Source organism: Hesperophylax consimilis, chromosome 4, assembly GCF_061612785.1.
Source record: "Hesperophylax consimilis isolate HC1 chromosome 4, BYU_Hcon_1.0, whole genome shotgun sequence".
Classification (NCBI taxonomy): domain Eukaryota; kingdom Metazoa; phylum Arthropoda; class Insecta; order Trichoptera; family Limnephilidae; genus Hesperophylax; species Hesperophylax consimilis.
In genome coordinates this window covers 40,413,209-40,432,707 of record NC_142839.1, presented here as the reverse complement: position 1 = coordinate 40,432,707, position 19,499 = coordinate 40,413,209, and the positions used below count along the sequence as shown (strand labels likewise).

The 19,499-nt window shown below is 34.9% G+C and overlaps 1 protein-coding gene across 1 annotated transcript in view; it reads left to right on the top strand.

Annotated features, from left to right (window-relative positions):
* The window catches only part of loaf (low-density lipoprotein receptor domain containing lost and found), a 227,141-nt gene that overhangs the window by 128,226 nt on the left and 79,416 nt on the right, over window positions 1-19,499 (top strand). The window contains exon 2 of the mRNA XM_089630968.1: window positions 9,461-9,684. Within this exon, the coding sequence (XP_089487094.1) occupies window positions 9,461-9,684 (224 nt within the window). The remainder of the gene's footprint in view (window positions 1-9,460; window positions 9,685-19,499) is intronic.

Here is a 19,499-nt window from a genome sequence, read left to right as displayed (position 1 = left end):
TAATACCCAACATTCCTCTTCCCATCTCTTTCCCTTCCCCCTCCTGTCAACCTCACAACATACTACAATTGTGGATGCCTTAGTCCCACCAGCTTCGGACCGTTGGGAGCAGTGCTTTAAAAAAATATTAATTACGATATTTGGTATTTTGTCATTCGGCAATCTTTATTTATATATTTCTTTCTTCATGGTCTCCATAGAACTGTAATACACCAATATATTATGGAGATAATTATTAATTTGAGGTACGCGTACAGTATAAAAGGTCATGGGGGCAGTTTTACTATTGAGTAACTACATACGTCAAAATATAGTAAAGTTCCTAAACTGTCTATAAATTACGTTGAAAATTTCGATGGTCAATTCAGTCGAGCTGCCCTTTTGATTGTCGCGTTCGTAGTCATTATTCTATTTGTACCTTCGAAAACGTAATGACTTGCATTTGAAAGCCTTGCAGGGCTTTTTGTCTTTTTGTAAGAGGCAGTTTTGGAATCCTTCTTCCAAAGATTTTCCATAGAATTTCTGAGATTCCTCTACCTGAGGGAGTATGGCTACTACCCGCGGCTCTATCCTACTGACTTTCTCTTGGGCATGCTCGGTATGAACCATCTACGGGTCAGAAGAGATGTGCATATTGTATCACACTTCTTCAAACTGATTCTGGATGGTTTGAAAATCCGACTATCATGGAGAGTATTAGTCTCTATGTTCCTGATGGTTATCTCCGTCACCGACAGCATAGACTGTTTTATTTCCTGGCCTGCAGGACTAACTTGCCAATGGTCATGCCGGTGGGAAGAGCAGTCTTGCTGTTGAACAGAATTAATTCGGATATCGACATATTTAGCTGAAGGTGAAGCTGCCTTTAAAAGGCAAGCCCTATTGATGCTGGTATAGTTTATACACCGCTTACTTATTATGTAATACCATTTTACAAATGTACTTAAAAACGAAATAAAATATAATTTTGTAATGTTTTTAAAGGAATAAACTAATTGAATTGAATTGAATTGAAAAAGCATTGAAAACTTGTTTGATCTGGAACTTTGCAAAAAAGAATCCTATTATATTTTAAGCTTGCTCGAATAACTGGTTTCTATTTTGCATGTTTTTTTAATCAGTATTTCCTGCGATCTCAATAAAGCTCCCTAAACTGGGCCAACAATAACGTCTAAGGGGTGCTTGGAAATCGATAAGTATCAATTTTCGTTACTTCGATACGTAAACAGAATTTCCTTTATAACTTACATTATTACATAGAGACCCATTTCACCAATTGTACAAATCCACAGGTCTTTGATATTCCGTCTCTCAATGAAATTTTATTTTTACACTTCAGTAATTCGGTTCTAGCGAGCAGAATCGTTAAATGTTTTTTCAATAGACAATTTTCAAAAGGTTTATACAACCTTCCATTCAAAAGTGTAGATAAGGTACCGTTTTAAAATCCACCTATTAAAAACCTCAATTTCTAAATATTATAATGTTTCTGAAAGCAGGAACCTATATTGTATTTAACTAATCATGGGTGAACCTTCATACTACTATACCTTGGCATACACTCCCTGTTTCATTCACATGCATACATCATCTCATACATACATATTCTTCTGCTATTCTCTCTTGACATGATTCAAATTAAATATTTGCCTCGGTGCCTTCCTCTGGCATCCCCGAGTTCTTCTACAATTCACTTTCGTGTCATATACCTACTATATTATCCGGACGTTCATTTCTCCGTTCATCCGCTTAGCATATCCAAATTATCTAAACTTTCCTTTCTTCAATTCTTCAATATGCTGACATTCGTAATGCATTTCTTCAGGTTATTCATTGTGCAAATAATAATAATATTTGGATGATTTGTATAGCGCCGTTTGAAAAATCTCTCAAGGGCGCTGTATAATTTATTTATTTTTTATTTAAAAAGAAAGACAAACATTCCCGGGTTACGGATTACCTGACAATATTTGAAAATCTCCTATTACCACCACAGTAATCTGAAAATGTTGCTTGTGTTGTGATGGAGGACTTAGCCAGCCGAGGAACTAAACACACTACACCTGGGAGGGACCCAAACGCGATATCAACTCAACCGGTATATACTACATAACATACGGTACTTTATAACATATATCTATCTTATCTGTAACGATAGACCAGACAATCTATAAACGACTTATGGCTAACAGATTGCATTCAACAGTTTGTCGATCATTAATACAAATCTATACGTTCAATGCATTTGCCCAATGAGCGTGATGCTGCATTACAATTTAGGTACACATATTATTTCTTCAATAGTTGCAAAATTACTTTGTGGCGTCATTTTAATTATATGAAAATGAAATACTTTGTATAATAATTTATATGTTTCAAAGCCAATGTCTCTTTCGTCAGGGTAATGAAATAACTCGTTAACTTTCATAATCCTGAAGAAGAAACTTTGAAACATGTAGATTATTGTCGATTAAAAGTGATGTATATTTATGTATATTCGGTACAGGCGGATCATTTACAGGACCATGCTTTGAATGGCAACATCAACCATTGTATGAGTAATAGTTTTAAAGTTTTTTTTACAACACATACGCCTCAGGGATCTCATTTCGATGTATGCAGTCAACCCTTTTCAACCTTCTACTTGCCATGATTCAACGCCATACATCAGGGTTGGTATCAGCACTTCATTGTTAACTGTTAGCTCTTAAGACAAATTTCGCAATCACTTCCTAGGTTTGGTCGTTGCTTTATGTATCAGTTTAATAAACACTATAAACGAGAGGTCAAGTGTCTCTAAAATTCTTGTAGCACAATTTTAAAGCTTTTGAAATTATTTGAAATAAAATTTACGGCGGGGTGCGGTTATAATTCAAGCAGTTAACTTCATAATTCTGGCACGTGCTGACAAAGAACTTGACTTGTTAATAAATCAAGCAATTTAAATTAACTAAGCAATAAATTGCTGGCCGGGTTTTTCCTATTAACGATACAGCAGTAAACTCTCTTACTTTGTTAATAAATTTCCGTAGATTCCCCCTTTTCTGAATAATAGGTAAAAAATATCGAGTTTTATTATTTGTGTTTATCCAATCACTTGTTTATAGCTGTGGTTTAGAATTCTTAATGGCATTTTTTAAATTTTTATATAATGTCTTATTCTGCAAAAAATATCTGTTGGTATGTACTACTAAAAGCTTTCGAACGATGACTGTCTTTCTGTGCACAATTTCTGGGTCACACCAATTTTCAGCTCGCAACGCTATTTACACGCGTTTTTAAAATCATGTTGTGGGGCTAGTCAAGATTCAAAATGTATAAATACATTAAAAATTTAAAGAGTGTATTTCTACGTAGAAAAATTACTATTGCTAATTTATTAAGAATCTCTTCAAATTATAGGTAATTCATATTAAAAACGGAATTGTAGGCCTTATGTAGGGCAAAAAACGATTTCTTTCCGGTTAAACACGAGACTGCAGGCCTTTAACAAAAGAATTGATAGGTTTCCAATAAAGTAACAGTAAAACACAAATATTTTATCACGATGTTGGAACCACGGAACACATATTCATAAAAATTCTAATATTTTCGTATTTTGTAATTGTATATTATCAGGAGATATGCATATGTACGTTTACTGAATACTTAACATAAATATTTATTACCTACCTTCATGTTCGAAGGTTCTCATAAGAGTTTTTTTGCATTGAAACATTTTGTGAAATTAATTGAACTCACTTGTACGAATATATCTCTGCAATGAATTTTTCAGCATTTTTTTCCGAAATCTCACAGCATCGCTTCAGAGATTTGTGATAACGATACATACCCTCTTTTATGATATATTTCCAGACCAGAGATAAACTGGGGGATGTTAAGTTCTGAGCTAAATTAAATATTCCACCCTTATAACCCTCTGTTCAAACTAAAGGTGGCTCTTAAAACTTGTTTAGATAATAATAATAATAATTCTTACTCCACAAGGTGTCCAGAATCCTATGCGTTGTGTATTTTAACGCAATAATTGTCATACATTACAATACAATAATATATTTTTAACACCACTTCATGTCATTTTTATTAAATACTAAACCGCACAAGAGTCCCAACTGCTCCCAACCGTCTGGAGCCAGCGAGACTATGGCATCCCCAATTGGGGTATATTTTGAGGTTGGAGGTGGCGGTTAGGGGAGGCAGGTGGAAAGAGGAAGGTGGAGGAGTACCTATTCAGATCTAGTCACCAAACACGGTGAAAGCCATTTCAAGCAACGTTTACTCACAGAATGGCGGTCATACATCAGGGCGATACTGAAAGTATCTTCTACTCAGGAACGCGCTGCAATCATACTGTATATTATTTTTATATTAATAAATTGTACAATAAAACACATTAATCAAATAAAATTTACTTGCGCACGCCGGGATTTAAACCCGCGACCTTCGGATTGATAGTCAAGAGCCTTATCCCTCGACCTCGGAGGCCCTCAAATTACATAGAAGAATGTTATTTTCTTTATACAAACAGCTCAACTTTTTTATCTGAAAACTACCAAAATGCCGAAATTTCAAAAAAATTAATTCATTTTTTTAACTTGTGCTATCATGTAGAATCACCTGCTGAAGTTTGTGCGCTTTACCCTCGGGACCCTGTATAATGCAAAATATCAAAAAAATACATTCATTTTAAAATGGAGGATATTTTTGATCGTCACCTGTCTCCAGATGGCCAGGGAGGCTCCTTCCGGGTAGTCATTGCAGTAATGATGGTATTTTTGGATTGGCGTAGTCTGTTCTATGAGCTTCTCAAAATTATATGAAAGAGTGCACTAAAGGAACATTACTGTACCGCTGTAGTATATCGGTACGCGGAATAGTTAACAATACGTGTTGGCTTATGCCTTTCAGATTCCTATAGTAAAATTTACCCACTGATGTATACAGAGATCTGGAAAATGTGTTCATTGGTATTATTTTGACGTTTGTGTTGCAGCTGTGATAAAACATTGACAAGATATCTGCTTTAACTGATATCGCACTTTTCTATCTGTCAACCCTAAGAAAACTTACCGATATAAAATATTGCTAATTTATTAATAATGTCTTCAAATGATTATTTATCCGGTTAAACACGAGATTGCAGGCCTTCAACAAAAGAATTGATAGGTTTCCAATAAACTTACAGTAAACACACAAATATTTTATCACGATGTTGGAACCACGGAACACATATTCATAAAAATTCTAATATTTTCGTATTTCGTAATTGTATATTATCAGGACAAACGTAGTTGCATTATCACGTGTACCGATATATTATGAATGTACTAAAATTATATTAAGAAACGGCCTGCGATCCCGTTTTTAATATAATTTTAATAAGTCAGCTTTCAATTGTCAATGTCAATTTTCTCCGTGCATATCGTTAATATTCCTTCAGGTTGTCTGTGATAATATTTGCCGGGCATTTAACGCTATGAACACCGTCAATTTTATTTCATACGTAGGTACTATTCTATTAGGTAAAGTAAATATGTACCTATTGATAAAATTAAAATAATTAGGCATATGTACATAGTATATTGATTTATCTGTTTTTGTTAGCTGATTTAGCCTGTATTGTACTGTACATGTCAGGAAGTGGTTACCTATGTGAAATTAGTTCTATTGACTGTTTGATGGGGTTGTAGATATAGATGAGGTAAACACGCAACTATTCTGGCGAATTTAAGTTATTTGTAGTGTTTTAGTACAGACGGTAGACGGTGGTGGAGGAAGGGTAGAGTATTGAACTGTTTACCGTCGTGGGGGTGATTGAACTGGATGAATTGGTTTACGAATGTGATCTTTACCAAATCGAGCCGTATCGAACCTTCGAGGAGAGTGAGAGTTAAGACAGCATTACATTCACATTTTTTGGATATTTAAAAGGAGTTTAAAACAATTTACTTAATAGTAACCAAAAATATTATTTCTTACGTCACCCTTCAAACAAAAGCCACCAAAGCACTGAAGGCTTTATTAAAGGGGTAATTTTATTACTTGATAATTATACTGCTTATTTATTAAGAATCTCTTCAAAATTTTTTTTAACCGGTTATTAACGAATGAATTGATAAGTAACCTGATATTTTTTTAGGAAAATACCAATGTGTTGTTTTTACCAATACCATTTCTTCTTTATATATTATTAAGACAAACGAAAGTGCATGAAGAGTGCACGAAAGTACATATGTTCCCTTATTATTACGAATTTATTAAAAGTTTATCTGAGAGCGGCCTGCAGTCTCGTTTTTATCCGGATTACCAATAATTTGAGGAAATTTAAAATAAATCAGCTAAATTCATTTTTCTCCGTGCATTACTGTATTTTTAATAGAAATTAGTTAAAAATAAATCAATTTGTACAATTTTTCGCCATATGAGCAAGCATTTCGTCAAAAAAACTACAGCATTATTTCTAAAACACGTTTTCGCAATATGATGGTCATACTTTGACGTTTTTTTCTCCTATAATAAACCTGGCAGCATGCTGAAGCTATTTGTAAGTTTGTTTCGCCGAAAGTTTTACCTCTGCCAACGCGATTCATTGCCAGTTTGTATGACCTTTTTTCTTGGCATAAAGTTCCAGAGCTTAATGTAGCATTATAGCCATTACAGAATATTTTTCTTTGATACAATATTTTTCCTTTACGTTTGAACTGGTTTTTATGGTGCTACAACCATTTAATATCCACGCATTTCACGGAAAAAAACATTGCATCGAATGTGATTTTATTTCTAAATAAGTTCCTGCTTTCATGCTTTGGACGTATGAACATAAATAACAAGTTAAATATTATTTGTTATGTTTTTTTTCGTACTAAAAATTGCCTAGTAGCTTCGTTCATATTTATAGGTAAACTTTAAACTTCAATACACGTTTAGACAATCTGTAAATGATATATGCTACAAAACATTAATAGTAAATAACTGATTAATAGGCTGATCTAAAACTACCGATACTTTCTTTCATGAAAACTTTTTTAAAGTACTGAATCACTTCGTATACTACCTTCAAGTGCAACACAAATCCGTGTTCTTGTAAGATGTACTCGAGTTCACTGTTGCTCGAAACCACAACACAAACAATTCATGTATCTCACTATTAACGCCTTTTTACCAAACTGCCAATACCAACATAATATAGACTTTTTCGACATATATTATTCAACACCTCTCCGTTCTGCATTTCAGCAAAAATCGTTAGTTCTAAATCCATCTGATAATATGTGATTTTGTTTAATTTTTAGTTACTAGTATTGTATTTGCAATGTCTGACTAATATACCTTCCCACTCCTATGCTAACCCTATTAGTGTTCGACGTGTATTGTGCTTGTAAAAGTCCCATGGGCGTTCAACAAATAAAATTAAAGAAAGATCCATTTTATAATCATGACTTTTGACCGTTACCTCTTATTGTTTTTGTAATCAATCGCAAACAATAATATTTACAACAAACTGTTTGTAAAAACAAGTATATTAAATTTACAATTTTTTGCCTTCTTCTACCTTGTTAAGTATTTTCTGTGTGTTACTGTGTGTGGATGATCAGGTAGCTCCAATGATTACTGTGTGTGGATGATCAGGTAGCTCCAATGATTACTGTGTGTGGATGATCAGGTAGCTCCAATGATTACTGTGTATGGATGATCAGGTAGCTCCAATGATTACTGTGTATGGATGATCAGGTAGCTCCAATGGTTACTGTGTGTGGATGATCAGGTAGCTCCAATGATTACTGTGTATGGATGATCAGGTAGCTCCAATGATTACTGTGTATGGATGATCAGGTAGCTCCAATGGTTACTGTGTGTGGATTATCAGGTAGCTCCAATGATTACTGTGTATGGATGATCAGGTAGCTCCAATGATTACTGTGTATGGATGATCAGGTAGCTCCAATGATTACTGTGTATGGATGATCAGGTAGCTCCAATGATTACTGTGTATGGATGATCAGGTAGCTCCAATGGTTACTGTGTGTGGATGATCAGGTAGCTCCAATGATTACTGTGTATGGATGATCAGGTAGCTCCAATGGTTACTGTGTGTGGATGATCAGGTAGCTCCAATGATTACTGTGTATGGATAATCAGGTAGCTCCAATGATTACTGTGTATGGATGATCAGGTAGCTCCAATGATTACTGTGTATGGATGATCAGGTAGCTCCAATGGTTACTGTGTATGGATGATCAGGTAGCTCCAATGATTACTGTGTATGGATGATCAGGTAGCTCCAATGGTTACTGTGTGTGATTGATCAGGTAGCTCCAATGATTACTGTGTATGGATGATCAGGTAGCTCCAATGATTACTCCGATAGGGATACTAATATTCTTATTAGACCGAATACAAGGTTAGCGGAACGTCTTTACTAGTTAAGAGAATACAAACTACCTACTCTACTACAATTTGCACTGTCTTATTGACCATTCTGCATATTCTTGTTGTTATTTTTGACTTTTATTTAATAGAATTTTGAAATCCAAAACGCTAATTTTTTTATGTTCATCTATTACTTTAAGGGCTGCTTCTCCATTGAGAAATAGTTCTTGTATAAATACGCTTGACATAGCCCCAAAATCAGAAATCACCATCATAGCGCTACAACCGCAATCCTTTGACCAAGTCCTGACCGCCTCTTGCAAATACCTTCAAAGGGCCTGCCCAGTGGAGCAATCCAAATAAATCTAATTTAAGACGGCTATTCAAATGGTTGCTACAGCTTGTTATCGCACCTTGTCCTCCAGATACCATGTTTTTGAATTTCCCTTGAGGCGAAGCACTACAAAGTAATCTAAATTCTTGTGTTGGCTTAAAAATTTGATCGCTTAAAATTACTTAAAATACTGCAAGTAAAACACATATTTGCCTTTGAAAGTATTGAAATTTTTTATTAAAGCCCAGAAAAAAAATAATGTATCAGGCCTAGAAAAACGACTAAAAATTCAAAATTTCCTACTTACGAACATTTTTTTGTTGTGCATTAATTTTTTGTAGAACGTGGCAAAATAAGTTTTTTAGAAAATGGTAGAAATTTTTTTAAAATATTTGTTCCTGAACTTCGCAAAATAAAATAAATCATACTTTTTGGAAATGTTCTTTCTAGCATAAATAGTAATATAAGTTAAACGGGAATTGAAACCTTATCGCCATCTACATAAGGTGTGATATTGTTAGCGGCCCGATTTCACATATTACACAACGTTGTGAATCGTCTTAGGGATATAAGTTTGTAAAATTTTTAATGATCTTTTGATTTGGCCGTATTAATTTCGCTAATTTATTGGTCCTGCGAAGTTGGGATAGCTCGTTGTTGCCTTTCATATGTTCAGTCTTAGTTCAGTCTTTATATCTTTCATTCATTCAGAAGATTGTGATCAGTCACCAACTTCACTGTTTTCCTTCTTTGCAGACTACATGCAATCGCTCTGCAAGAACCACTTCCTGCAGCAGCTGTACAGGAAGATAGACGGCGCGGTGCTGTGGTCGCAGAACGAGCGAAACCTTGACTGCGTCATCACCTTCCAGACGCACTCCATCCTGCAGAGGTTCATGCTGCGCTTCGACATGCTGCAGCTGGACTGCAACGACCATCTGCTGGTCTATGACGGGGCTCATGCTGTCGGAAACCACAAGGTAAGCCTGACATTGAAGACATAATACTGCATGCGTAATTTCCTAGATGCGACTGTATCTTTTCCTGTTTCTCAAACATTATGCTGCACCTGAATAAATCGAAGCATTGCGGAAAAAACGAGCAATTCGTTTGATGTATTTCTCTCATTTGACGGGCAGATTGTAGTTTTCAAAACATAAACGTTTCTCACATCAATGAAAGATGTTCCGAAGAACTAGCATCATTGATTCCTTCAGCATAGGTTCAGAACCGGTGTCCAGTCAAAAGCGTGATAAGGTTACTGTTAACTAAATATATAACACACACATCGATGCCGTCCATGTAGATTTGAATAAAAATCTATATAAGATATTGCCATTGACTCAGATCTTTTTAAATCGCCTTTCCATTTGATCGAAACATACATCTTGTAATGATGAATCGAATTTCAGTAAGTATTTGAAATTTAGGCAAAGACTGGTCAGACTTTTGGATCACGCTCATAACACTCTCACATCGCATTTCTTTTATTCTTCTTTATACGTGGTAGCCTGATAGGTAGGCTACTTGACTGGCAGTAGGGCGAGCCAAGGTTCAACTCACAGTGGATAAGCGACTAATTGCCCTTTGAAGAGGTCTGTATTAAAAATCTCTCCGTTTTTATACACATACATATACGTGAATATTTATTTTAGTTTATAGTTCCTACTTATATTTAAAAATAATTACTTCCCTTATTTTCATTTTATATCTTTGATTTTTATTTTTTGAATAACATAATGAGCAAAACCTCAAATTGTTTTCAATGGAAAACAATATCAGCAACTCTTAAATGAAATTTTAAACTGAAAAATTATACGAATATGAGACAATTCTGATTTTTCTGTTTCGATTTTTCGTTTGAGAGCGGCTAATATTGTCTTCAATAGTTACCTATTATATGTTTCACCTAGAAATAGCGCCCCTGTTTGCACAGTGGAACTATATTGCCACTATATTCGGTAACGTTGTGAGGCAGGTTAAGGGAGGGGTTGTAGGAAGGGAATTATTTATGTAGGTCTTGAAAAGACCCGGATTATATAAAGGAGGGAAAACCGATTATGGTAGTTCCTTTCAAAGGCGAGCAGACCTGTTCACATGAAGCCAACGTCGACAGGGGACCAATGTTGCTAACTCCTTTGGTCAGGCTCTATTAAAATACCTGTAGAACAGACCCAGGATGGATAAATTGCATTTGTATTCGAAATGGCAATATGTCTGTTACGGTGACCGGATATATCATCACAATGATAATTCATCACATCTTTAAAAAGTTATATAAAGTCATGGAAAATGATGAAACAAAAACTGTATTAACTGGGTTAAGTAGGTTAGGTTAGGTTAGGTTAGTTAGATTTAACTTTACATTTCATCGTTTCTAATTACTTTATATCACTTTTAAAAAATGTGTTGAATTGTCACTGTGTTGAGTTATCATGGAGCAGTCTGTTACAACGTATTGTTAAATGTCCTAATTTGCATAGAATCAAGTCGGTTTATCAGGTATTTCGGGGCTCCAGCCCAGAGGTGGCCCCCAAATTCAATTGTTGGAGGTACTTGAAATTAATTTATACAGCGTTAGCTGCTGGTAACAATGTTAGTCACGTGCTATACCAATATAAGTGTTTAGTGTGTAATTTATATCGAAAAAAGTGAATGGTTTGTATTTAAATTTTAAACATGGATTCAAATTTAGAATTGATGTCTGATCATGACGCAGTTTGTATTATTCCACCCCTTTTTCACCAACTCTCCTGGATCTTCGAGAATGCGACGTTTACATATTGCTCAATAAAATTTAACCTTCAGGCCAGTTCCCATAGTTCGTATTTTCAAAGTTAATGTAGCTTCCCACATTTGCAGATTCGACCCTACAATAAAACAATTCTTTGGCCTGGTATTTTTATAAACATATTGCCTTGTTTGTATCATTTATGATTTAAGAATTGGTGACATTTTACTGCAAGTGGCGGCAGCTTTCAAATAGAGCTGTTCGCTTTCTATTTTATGATGACCCTAGTTAAACCATTATGCCTAAAAATATTTTCCAATACCTTTCCCACCCCTGTCCCATAGTAATAAAAGCCTCAAATAAAGTTTCATCTCCCTTAAAATAATTCCTTTAAAATATTTGTATTGTTTAAATCACGTCTGTATCATTAAGAATAGTTAAGTGCATTTTATTTTATGTTAAGAATGTTGTTTGCCAACGAGCGGGTGGAACATCTTTATTTTGGTAAAATGTCCTTCAGAATTTAGTTTAAATACAGATACCTCCCAGAAAAAGGGGAGTATTAGAGTGTTGCTATAACTGGTAGGTACAGACGTACCTACGCAGGAGCGAGTGTTGAAATAACTGGTAGGTACATGCGTACCTAGGCAGTCAGTCGTGAGATAATTACTAGGTTTATGTAAACCTAGGGAAAACTGAAGAATAGAGGAAACTAGACCTTTATTTCTTTCAGTTTAAGTTTTAGCAGAGGAAAATAAGATCCTCTGCAAATATATTGTGAATTAATAAATTTATATGTCAAGAAGAAGAAGTGTTTTCCTGCATTCCATCTGACGGCGTGTTCTCGTACCACGATAGCAGAAACATCTCCTCTTCCCCGCTCCCCCAGATTACCACCCGCTCAGTTAACAAATTGAATGTCGGTTGTTTGTCTAGGAGTGGTAATTTAAATACTAATTAGCCTGACTACTTCAAACAGTGCGACTAGGACCGAGTACCGCAAAACGTCTTGTTGGGCCGTGTAACTTAGTTTGTGTATTTGTAGCCTCCTCATTTTACAAAAGCGACCTTTGCAAAACATTCGATTACCGACTTTATATTTTTATTAAAGCCGCAACAAAAAGACGCGGAATTAAGTGTTTATGTGTTTTAGTGTCGAAATACATTATTTTGTCACAGGACTGAAATAGTAACTGATCTTTTACACAACAGAAATCATTTTCATTTTCAAAACATTAACAAATTGTAAAATTGTAAATTATTCGGATAGATGAAATTGGACTATTCATCGCATATTCGAATTATTCCATACTTAAGGCTTATGATCGATGTCTAGTTAATCAGATTCGTAGATCTAGTTAATCATTTTACTTTTTTGTTGTTTGTTTTTGGGGTGAGAATCTAAAAACTTACCAATCATTTTACTTGTTTATCTTTTTTTTTTGTATCAGATCACCGTACATCTAGTTAATCATTTTATTGTATCAGATCATAGTATCATGATACGCCGTTCGTATATGATTCGTTATATGGCCCGTTCCATCTCACGTTGGTTTTTGATCGATCAGTAAGATCGATTCGAGGAGTAAGGCTCTTAACTAGCAATCCGAACAAACAGTCATTTGTATATTTAGCATTAACAGTAATTATTTAGAAAATTAGATCAATAATGTTCCATTAATTCTAGTCGTTGATTCAATATTTGCACCTGTACAATATATTTATAAATGACAAAGAAATATAAAAAAATAAAAATTATAAGGAATTAAAAAATGTTATAAAAACAATTCAAGACAATTAGTAGTTATATAGTTTTTGCATGATTATAATAAAAACAATTAAATAAACTAATATGACTGGATTATTCAACAAAATAAAAAATGTAATTATCAGTGTAGTAAGTTGCGTTTCAAATGTTCTCAAGTTACACTTGAAAATGTCTATTTATTGTTATTAAGTTTAATTTGTAGAACTCCATTTTATTTTTTTATTTTTTATATATACAATAATATTATTATTGGGTTTATAAAAACAGTTTATTTTTAAACAAGTTCTGCTGTGTAATTATTATTACGCGTGACAGCTGTTTCGCCCTCTGAAGGCATTATCAAACTGTGGGTAGCCCACTTACAGACGATACATTTATATTATTTCTAGCTAGGTATTTTAATTTCATTTACTGATTTCTTAATTGATTTCTAAGTAAAATATTAAAAAATTAAAAATTATTAATGGTTATTACCCCAGCAAAGTTTCCCCAATTAGTGTAATGTTTAAATTTGACTGAATGTCTTTATGTTAGTTATTCCCAAACGATGACTCATAGGGTTATTTTAATAGCATAATTAAGTACTTCATAGTGCACTCATATTTGCATTAGGTTTGAAGATTTTTGAAGAGAGTTTGAAAATGTCTACATCTCTAGAGGCATTGTGAGTTTTACAGATACGTCCTATTAAACATTTTTGCGCATATTTGGCTTTACAGTGTGGTGTTCCAAATAAGTCGTTCGATCTGGTGTTGTGTTCAGGGCAACGAAATGCAATATTTTCTAGCAGATATGACGAATCAACAAGACTGTTCACGATTTTGTATAAGAATAGGGTATCAGAAATTTTTCTGCGTTTATATACAGCGGTAGGGTCAAACCGATGATCACTAAAGCGATACGATAGGTGTTCAATAAATTTGGAATGGATAATTTCAATACAATCAATGTATGTTTGATATCGAGGATTCCAGATGATTGAGGCAAACTCGAGTTGTGAACTTACGTAATAACAGAATAAGTGTGTGTGCTATAGTGAAAGGCTTTGTAATGCGTATAATAAATCCTAATTGCTTATAAGATTTCTCTAAAATATGTTCAATATGGTCCTTAAATAACATTTTAGAATCTAGCAGTACTCCAAGATCTCTGATTGATTCTACTCGTTGTAGGGTTTAACTTATAAGTATAATTAATCGGCTGTTTTTTACGTGTAAATGTAATAACGTTACACTTTTCTGTATTTAGATAAAGTTGATTGTTTTGCAATATTGATTAATTTTGCTTACGAGAAGACTTGTAACAGGTTGCAGTCACTTGTGGAGTCAATAAGTTTTTATAATTTCATGGCATCTGCGTAAAATAGGAGAAGAAGAAGAATGACTAATAACACGTTTTATGTCGTTTATATATAATGTAAACAAGAGAGGCCCTAAATGGGATCTTTGAGGGACTCCTGAGGTAATAGTTATAACTAGCAGTTAAAAACCCGCTCCGCGGGTTTTTGCTGCTAGGCCCTGCGGGCGGCACTTGCTTGGGCTTCGCCCAGTTTACTAACAACAGTTACATTTAATAAGTAGATATTAGATGAATTGGTCGATATAAAATAGTAAGACATTATGTAGTAGCCCGAGCGCGGACAATGAGAGGAACACCCTTCACCCCAACATAAATCTCGTCAATGAGAAAAATGTTTCCTCTCCCATACCACCGAAATGATTTCATTTTTAAATCGAAGTTAAATTGAAAATATATATATATATGTTATAACTTTGCTGAAATAATAAACTCTTACCAAAAGATTGTCAAAGTAAATAATTTTTTTTTAAATATATTAAGGATTATTTTATTGGGATAATTCCTAAAATTCATTTGGGTGAAATAGTATTACGCTCTTACCAAAAGATTGTCAAAGTAAATACTCATACAACAAAACTCTCTTAAAAATTTTTCAAAGAAAAAATTCTTAGGCAGAAAAACCTTACATGTGGGATAAATTGACCTGAAAAACCAAACTATTGTAAGCAAGTACCTACAATTTATTATACTTTTATTTTTTACAATTTACAACATAATATTATATACTTTCACTAGGAAAAAATCTCTTTATAAACAATATTGTCCGTATACCAATCAGTCAGAATTTGCCCTTGTCTGGAACCGTCAATAATCTGTATAAATAACGATGACTGCGTTCGTACTCTGGAACAGGCAACGTACAACTGTTCATGAGAAAATACTGGTTCAGGAAGTAACAGTCCAACCCGTTCAAAAGTTTGTCCTTGAGATTTATTGATGGTCATTGCATAAGCTAATTTGAAACTGTTTCCTGCACATATTGAATTGTACTCCTGAGGTAATAGTTATAATAATTACAACATGTAACCTTTTAAGGCAACTGCTTGACTTATTTTTAACATAAGAAGATAACCATCTCAGAATATTTCCACATACATCGTGTACGGGACGTGTTCGCCTGCACAAGAAAAACTGTAAAATATAAGCAACAGCACACATTTACCTTTGTAACGATTCAAATAAAGCATTTGAGGTATTTCATTTGAACCGTTACAGAGTTATTTAAAACACTATAAAAATGCAGGGAATATCGACTCTTGTAATATGTTTGCATAAACGAATACGTCTTGAGAAAGACGATATATTTGACATTTGTAATTAGCATTTTTAAAAGAACGCCTTTATAAAGACGGTTGGTTTTTATTGCGGGTAAAACTCCTTGTATCCGTCCAAGCTCAGTCAGTAACGGCTCTGCGATATCGGGGCCAGTGAGCAGGACCGCACGCTGGTGGGAAGGCTCAGTAGGTAAGGCTCTCCGGAGCTGGCTGGCAGGCGGACTGGCTCAGTCGGCAACGTTCGATCCCCTCGACCCAGAGAATATCGACTCTTGTAATATGTTTGCATAAACGAATGCGTCTTAAGAAAGACGATATATTCGACATTTGTAATTAGCATTTTTAAAAGAACGCCTTTATAAAGACGGTTGGTTTTTATTTCGAGTAAAACTCCTTGCATTCGTCCAGGCTCAGTCGGTAACGGCTTCGCGGGGCGCTGGCTGGCAGGCTGGTTCAGTAGGCAATGGCAGATCCCCTCTCCAAGGTTGGCTAGCAGGCAGGTTCAGCAGACAGCGGAAGTGGAGCGGGGGGGGGGGAAACCGGGTTGAAATCAAACACAGCGAGTTAGTTCCCAGGTAGCGAAACGAGTAATGGCAGAGCGGACAGTGGTAGATGTTGCTCGGTCCAAGGCTTGAAGCAGAATGCTCGGGGACCGGTTTTTGCGGCGTATTTATAAGATTCATTACGACCACGTCTCCGACTCTTGTTTGTCATATCAAATTCCCGTAAATAGCTTTGCCTTTTTTTGCTATGAAGAAATAAGGGAATATTTTACAATATGAGACCTTATCTACCGCTGTCGTTTTGCCAAAACCACGTCTTCGCAATATTTTTTATTTGGTTAAAATAAGAAATATTCTACAAGATAAGTGGTCAAATCTCTGTAACATTTTCAGAGTTTCGCTGAGTACATAATTATCTTACGTGTAACTTATTTTATTTCTATTCGAGCTTATTTAATTAACATGTAAGTATCTTTGTATAAAACTGTTTAGTTAACATTGTCTCCTATTATTACAGAAAAGGCTTGCAAATTCTAGTATTTTTTATAAATCTCTCATTGCCTGTTGACGGGAGAGCGGGCTTTTTCGTTCAGCCAATGAGCGTTTGCTTTGCGAGAGCAAGATAGTTACTTGCGTTAAGGCGACACAACTGCTCTTCCAATTGTTGTGATAAAATTTACCGTTAAAAGTAACCTATTATGGAAAATGAAATAATTACACAACGTTCGTACCCTTCCATTTTCGTTGAAAGAATTTTGTTAGACCACGTGCTTCCATCTACCAAATTATTTAAATCGGCCACTTCCAGCGTTCAGCCCACTGAAGAGATAAACTAAAAGAAGTGAGTTGTGTGCCCAAAGTATGTTCAATTTTCCTTATTTCGGCTGAAAGATGATTAAACTCTCCAAAATAATGTCAGAATGACTTCAATTCAGACAATATCAGGGCATGTTTTTAAACATGAGTTACCTATATGTAGGGCAGGTTTATCAACATTAGTTTTATGGAAGGTTTTACATAGTTTTTGACAGTGGTAAATATGACGGCATTTTGTTGTGTTTGTTATATTTGATGTACATTTTATATCGATGATGCTGATGACGTTCGATACACATCGATTTTCAAAAGCTTATTTAATAGTATGTCGTGATTTACTTTGTCAAATACCTTTGAAAAATCTGTGTAAATGGAATCAATACCATAGAGCTGAAAAAAAAATCAGTAAACTGTCCTAGATTCGATTCATCAGATCTGCCTGGAAAAAAACCATGTTGGTGGGGGCTAATAATAGTATTTTTTCATAAGTTAAAAGTTGGTCATATACGATTTCTTCCATGATTTTACTTAAGATACATAGTTTAGAGATAGGTCTATAAAGAGAACAGCAGCTGCTCCTCAATAATATTGAAATCTTTGGTCTCCCCGAAAATAAGGATGAAAACCTAGCAGACAGTCTAATAAAAATCGCATCTAACGTTGGACAAATCATTAAAGAAGAAGACATTGAATTCATTAGTCGAGCCAAACCTCGCCAACATTCTCAAGACGGAATAGCAGCAGCTCCTCGCGACGCCCGCCCTCGAAACGTGGTGGCTAAATTCATCTCCAAAAGGAAGAAGGACGAACTACTTGCGGCCATTAAAAAGAAGAAAGGGGTCGACTGTAAGAGCGTAGGTGTTGCAGGAGGTAAAATTTTTATAAATGATCACCTCACCAGAAAAAACAAATTCATACTAAGATCAGCTAAAGAATTTAAAAATACAAACAAATATGATTTTTTATGGGTACGAAACTCAAAAATTTATATAAGAAAGAATGTTACCTCTCCTGCTATCCTCGTCTCTGGTCAAACCGTATTGAACAACTTAACTCAATGATTTCTTCTAAACCTAATTTTAATTTGATTTTATTTAATTTTTGCTTTCAACTTATACCACATTTGTACTCAACTCTAATTCTATATACACACTACTCAACTTACTCAAAACACTACAACATAACACACTCACATCTGCGCAAATCGAAAACCATGCTCACCCCAGTGGACTTTTGGCTGCTGAGTGAACATAATAATATGTATTTATTTATTTTCTTACATATTATTCTATTTACTTGGAATCAAAATTGGATAGTAGTTTCTCTTTTACATGATGCATAACAACATTATAATTTTTTATCAAAACGCACGTGGCCTCCGATCCAAGACGAAAGAATTCTATCAAAACGTCCTGATCAACGAATTCGACTTAATATTAATTAGCGAGACGTGGTTAGTTGACAGCATATCCGATGATGAGCTGTTTGATTGCCGGTATAACGTATATAGAAATGACAGAGATACTAATCGAACGGGTAAAACTAAAGGGGGTGGCGTTGTTATAGGTATAAAAAAAGACTTTAAAGTCCGATCTCAAAAGTCATGGACATCAGAAGCCGAGGATATATGGATCTCACTATTACTAAGACATTCAAAACATTGCATTTCAAATATTCATATTTGTTGCTCTTACTTACCAGGAGTTAGTCCTAAGTTGTCTAATGCACAGCGTTTCTCTATTATCAATAGTCATACAACTACCATATCTGACTTAACTACTGAATTTCCAAATGACATTTTTCTAGTAATAGGCGATTATAATATGCCAAATGTGAGCTGGAACTCTACGTATCAGCCACGTAGTGTTGACCTTTGTGCCTCTACCCTCCTTAGCTGCCTTTCGTTTTCCAATTTAACAGAGTATAACGAAATTTATAATACTCACGGACGAATTTTAGATCTCGTACTTTGTAACACTCCAGTCACTGTCTCCGCGGCTGACTCGCCACTAGTAATCGAAGATGCACATCATAAATCTATTATAGTCGAACTAAATATTCCTCTCCCTGCTACCACCCTAAAACCCCAGATAGTCAAAATGTTCAATAAAGTTAACTACGAGGTAGTTAATGATGCTCTCAGAAACAGTGATTGGTCCTCTGTCGTTAATGTGTTAACTGTGTACGACTATTGAGTCTGGAAAATTCCAGATTCGACGTAATGTGGGTGCGCGTCAATCTTGCCAGTACGGCAAGATTCTACGCATGTTTATACCGCTCACCGAACCAAAGCGAATCAGACACTTCCGAGCTCTTCAAACATTTGAGCGATACTATTGATGAT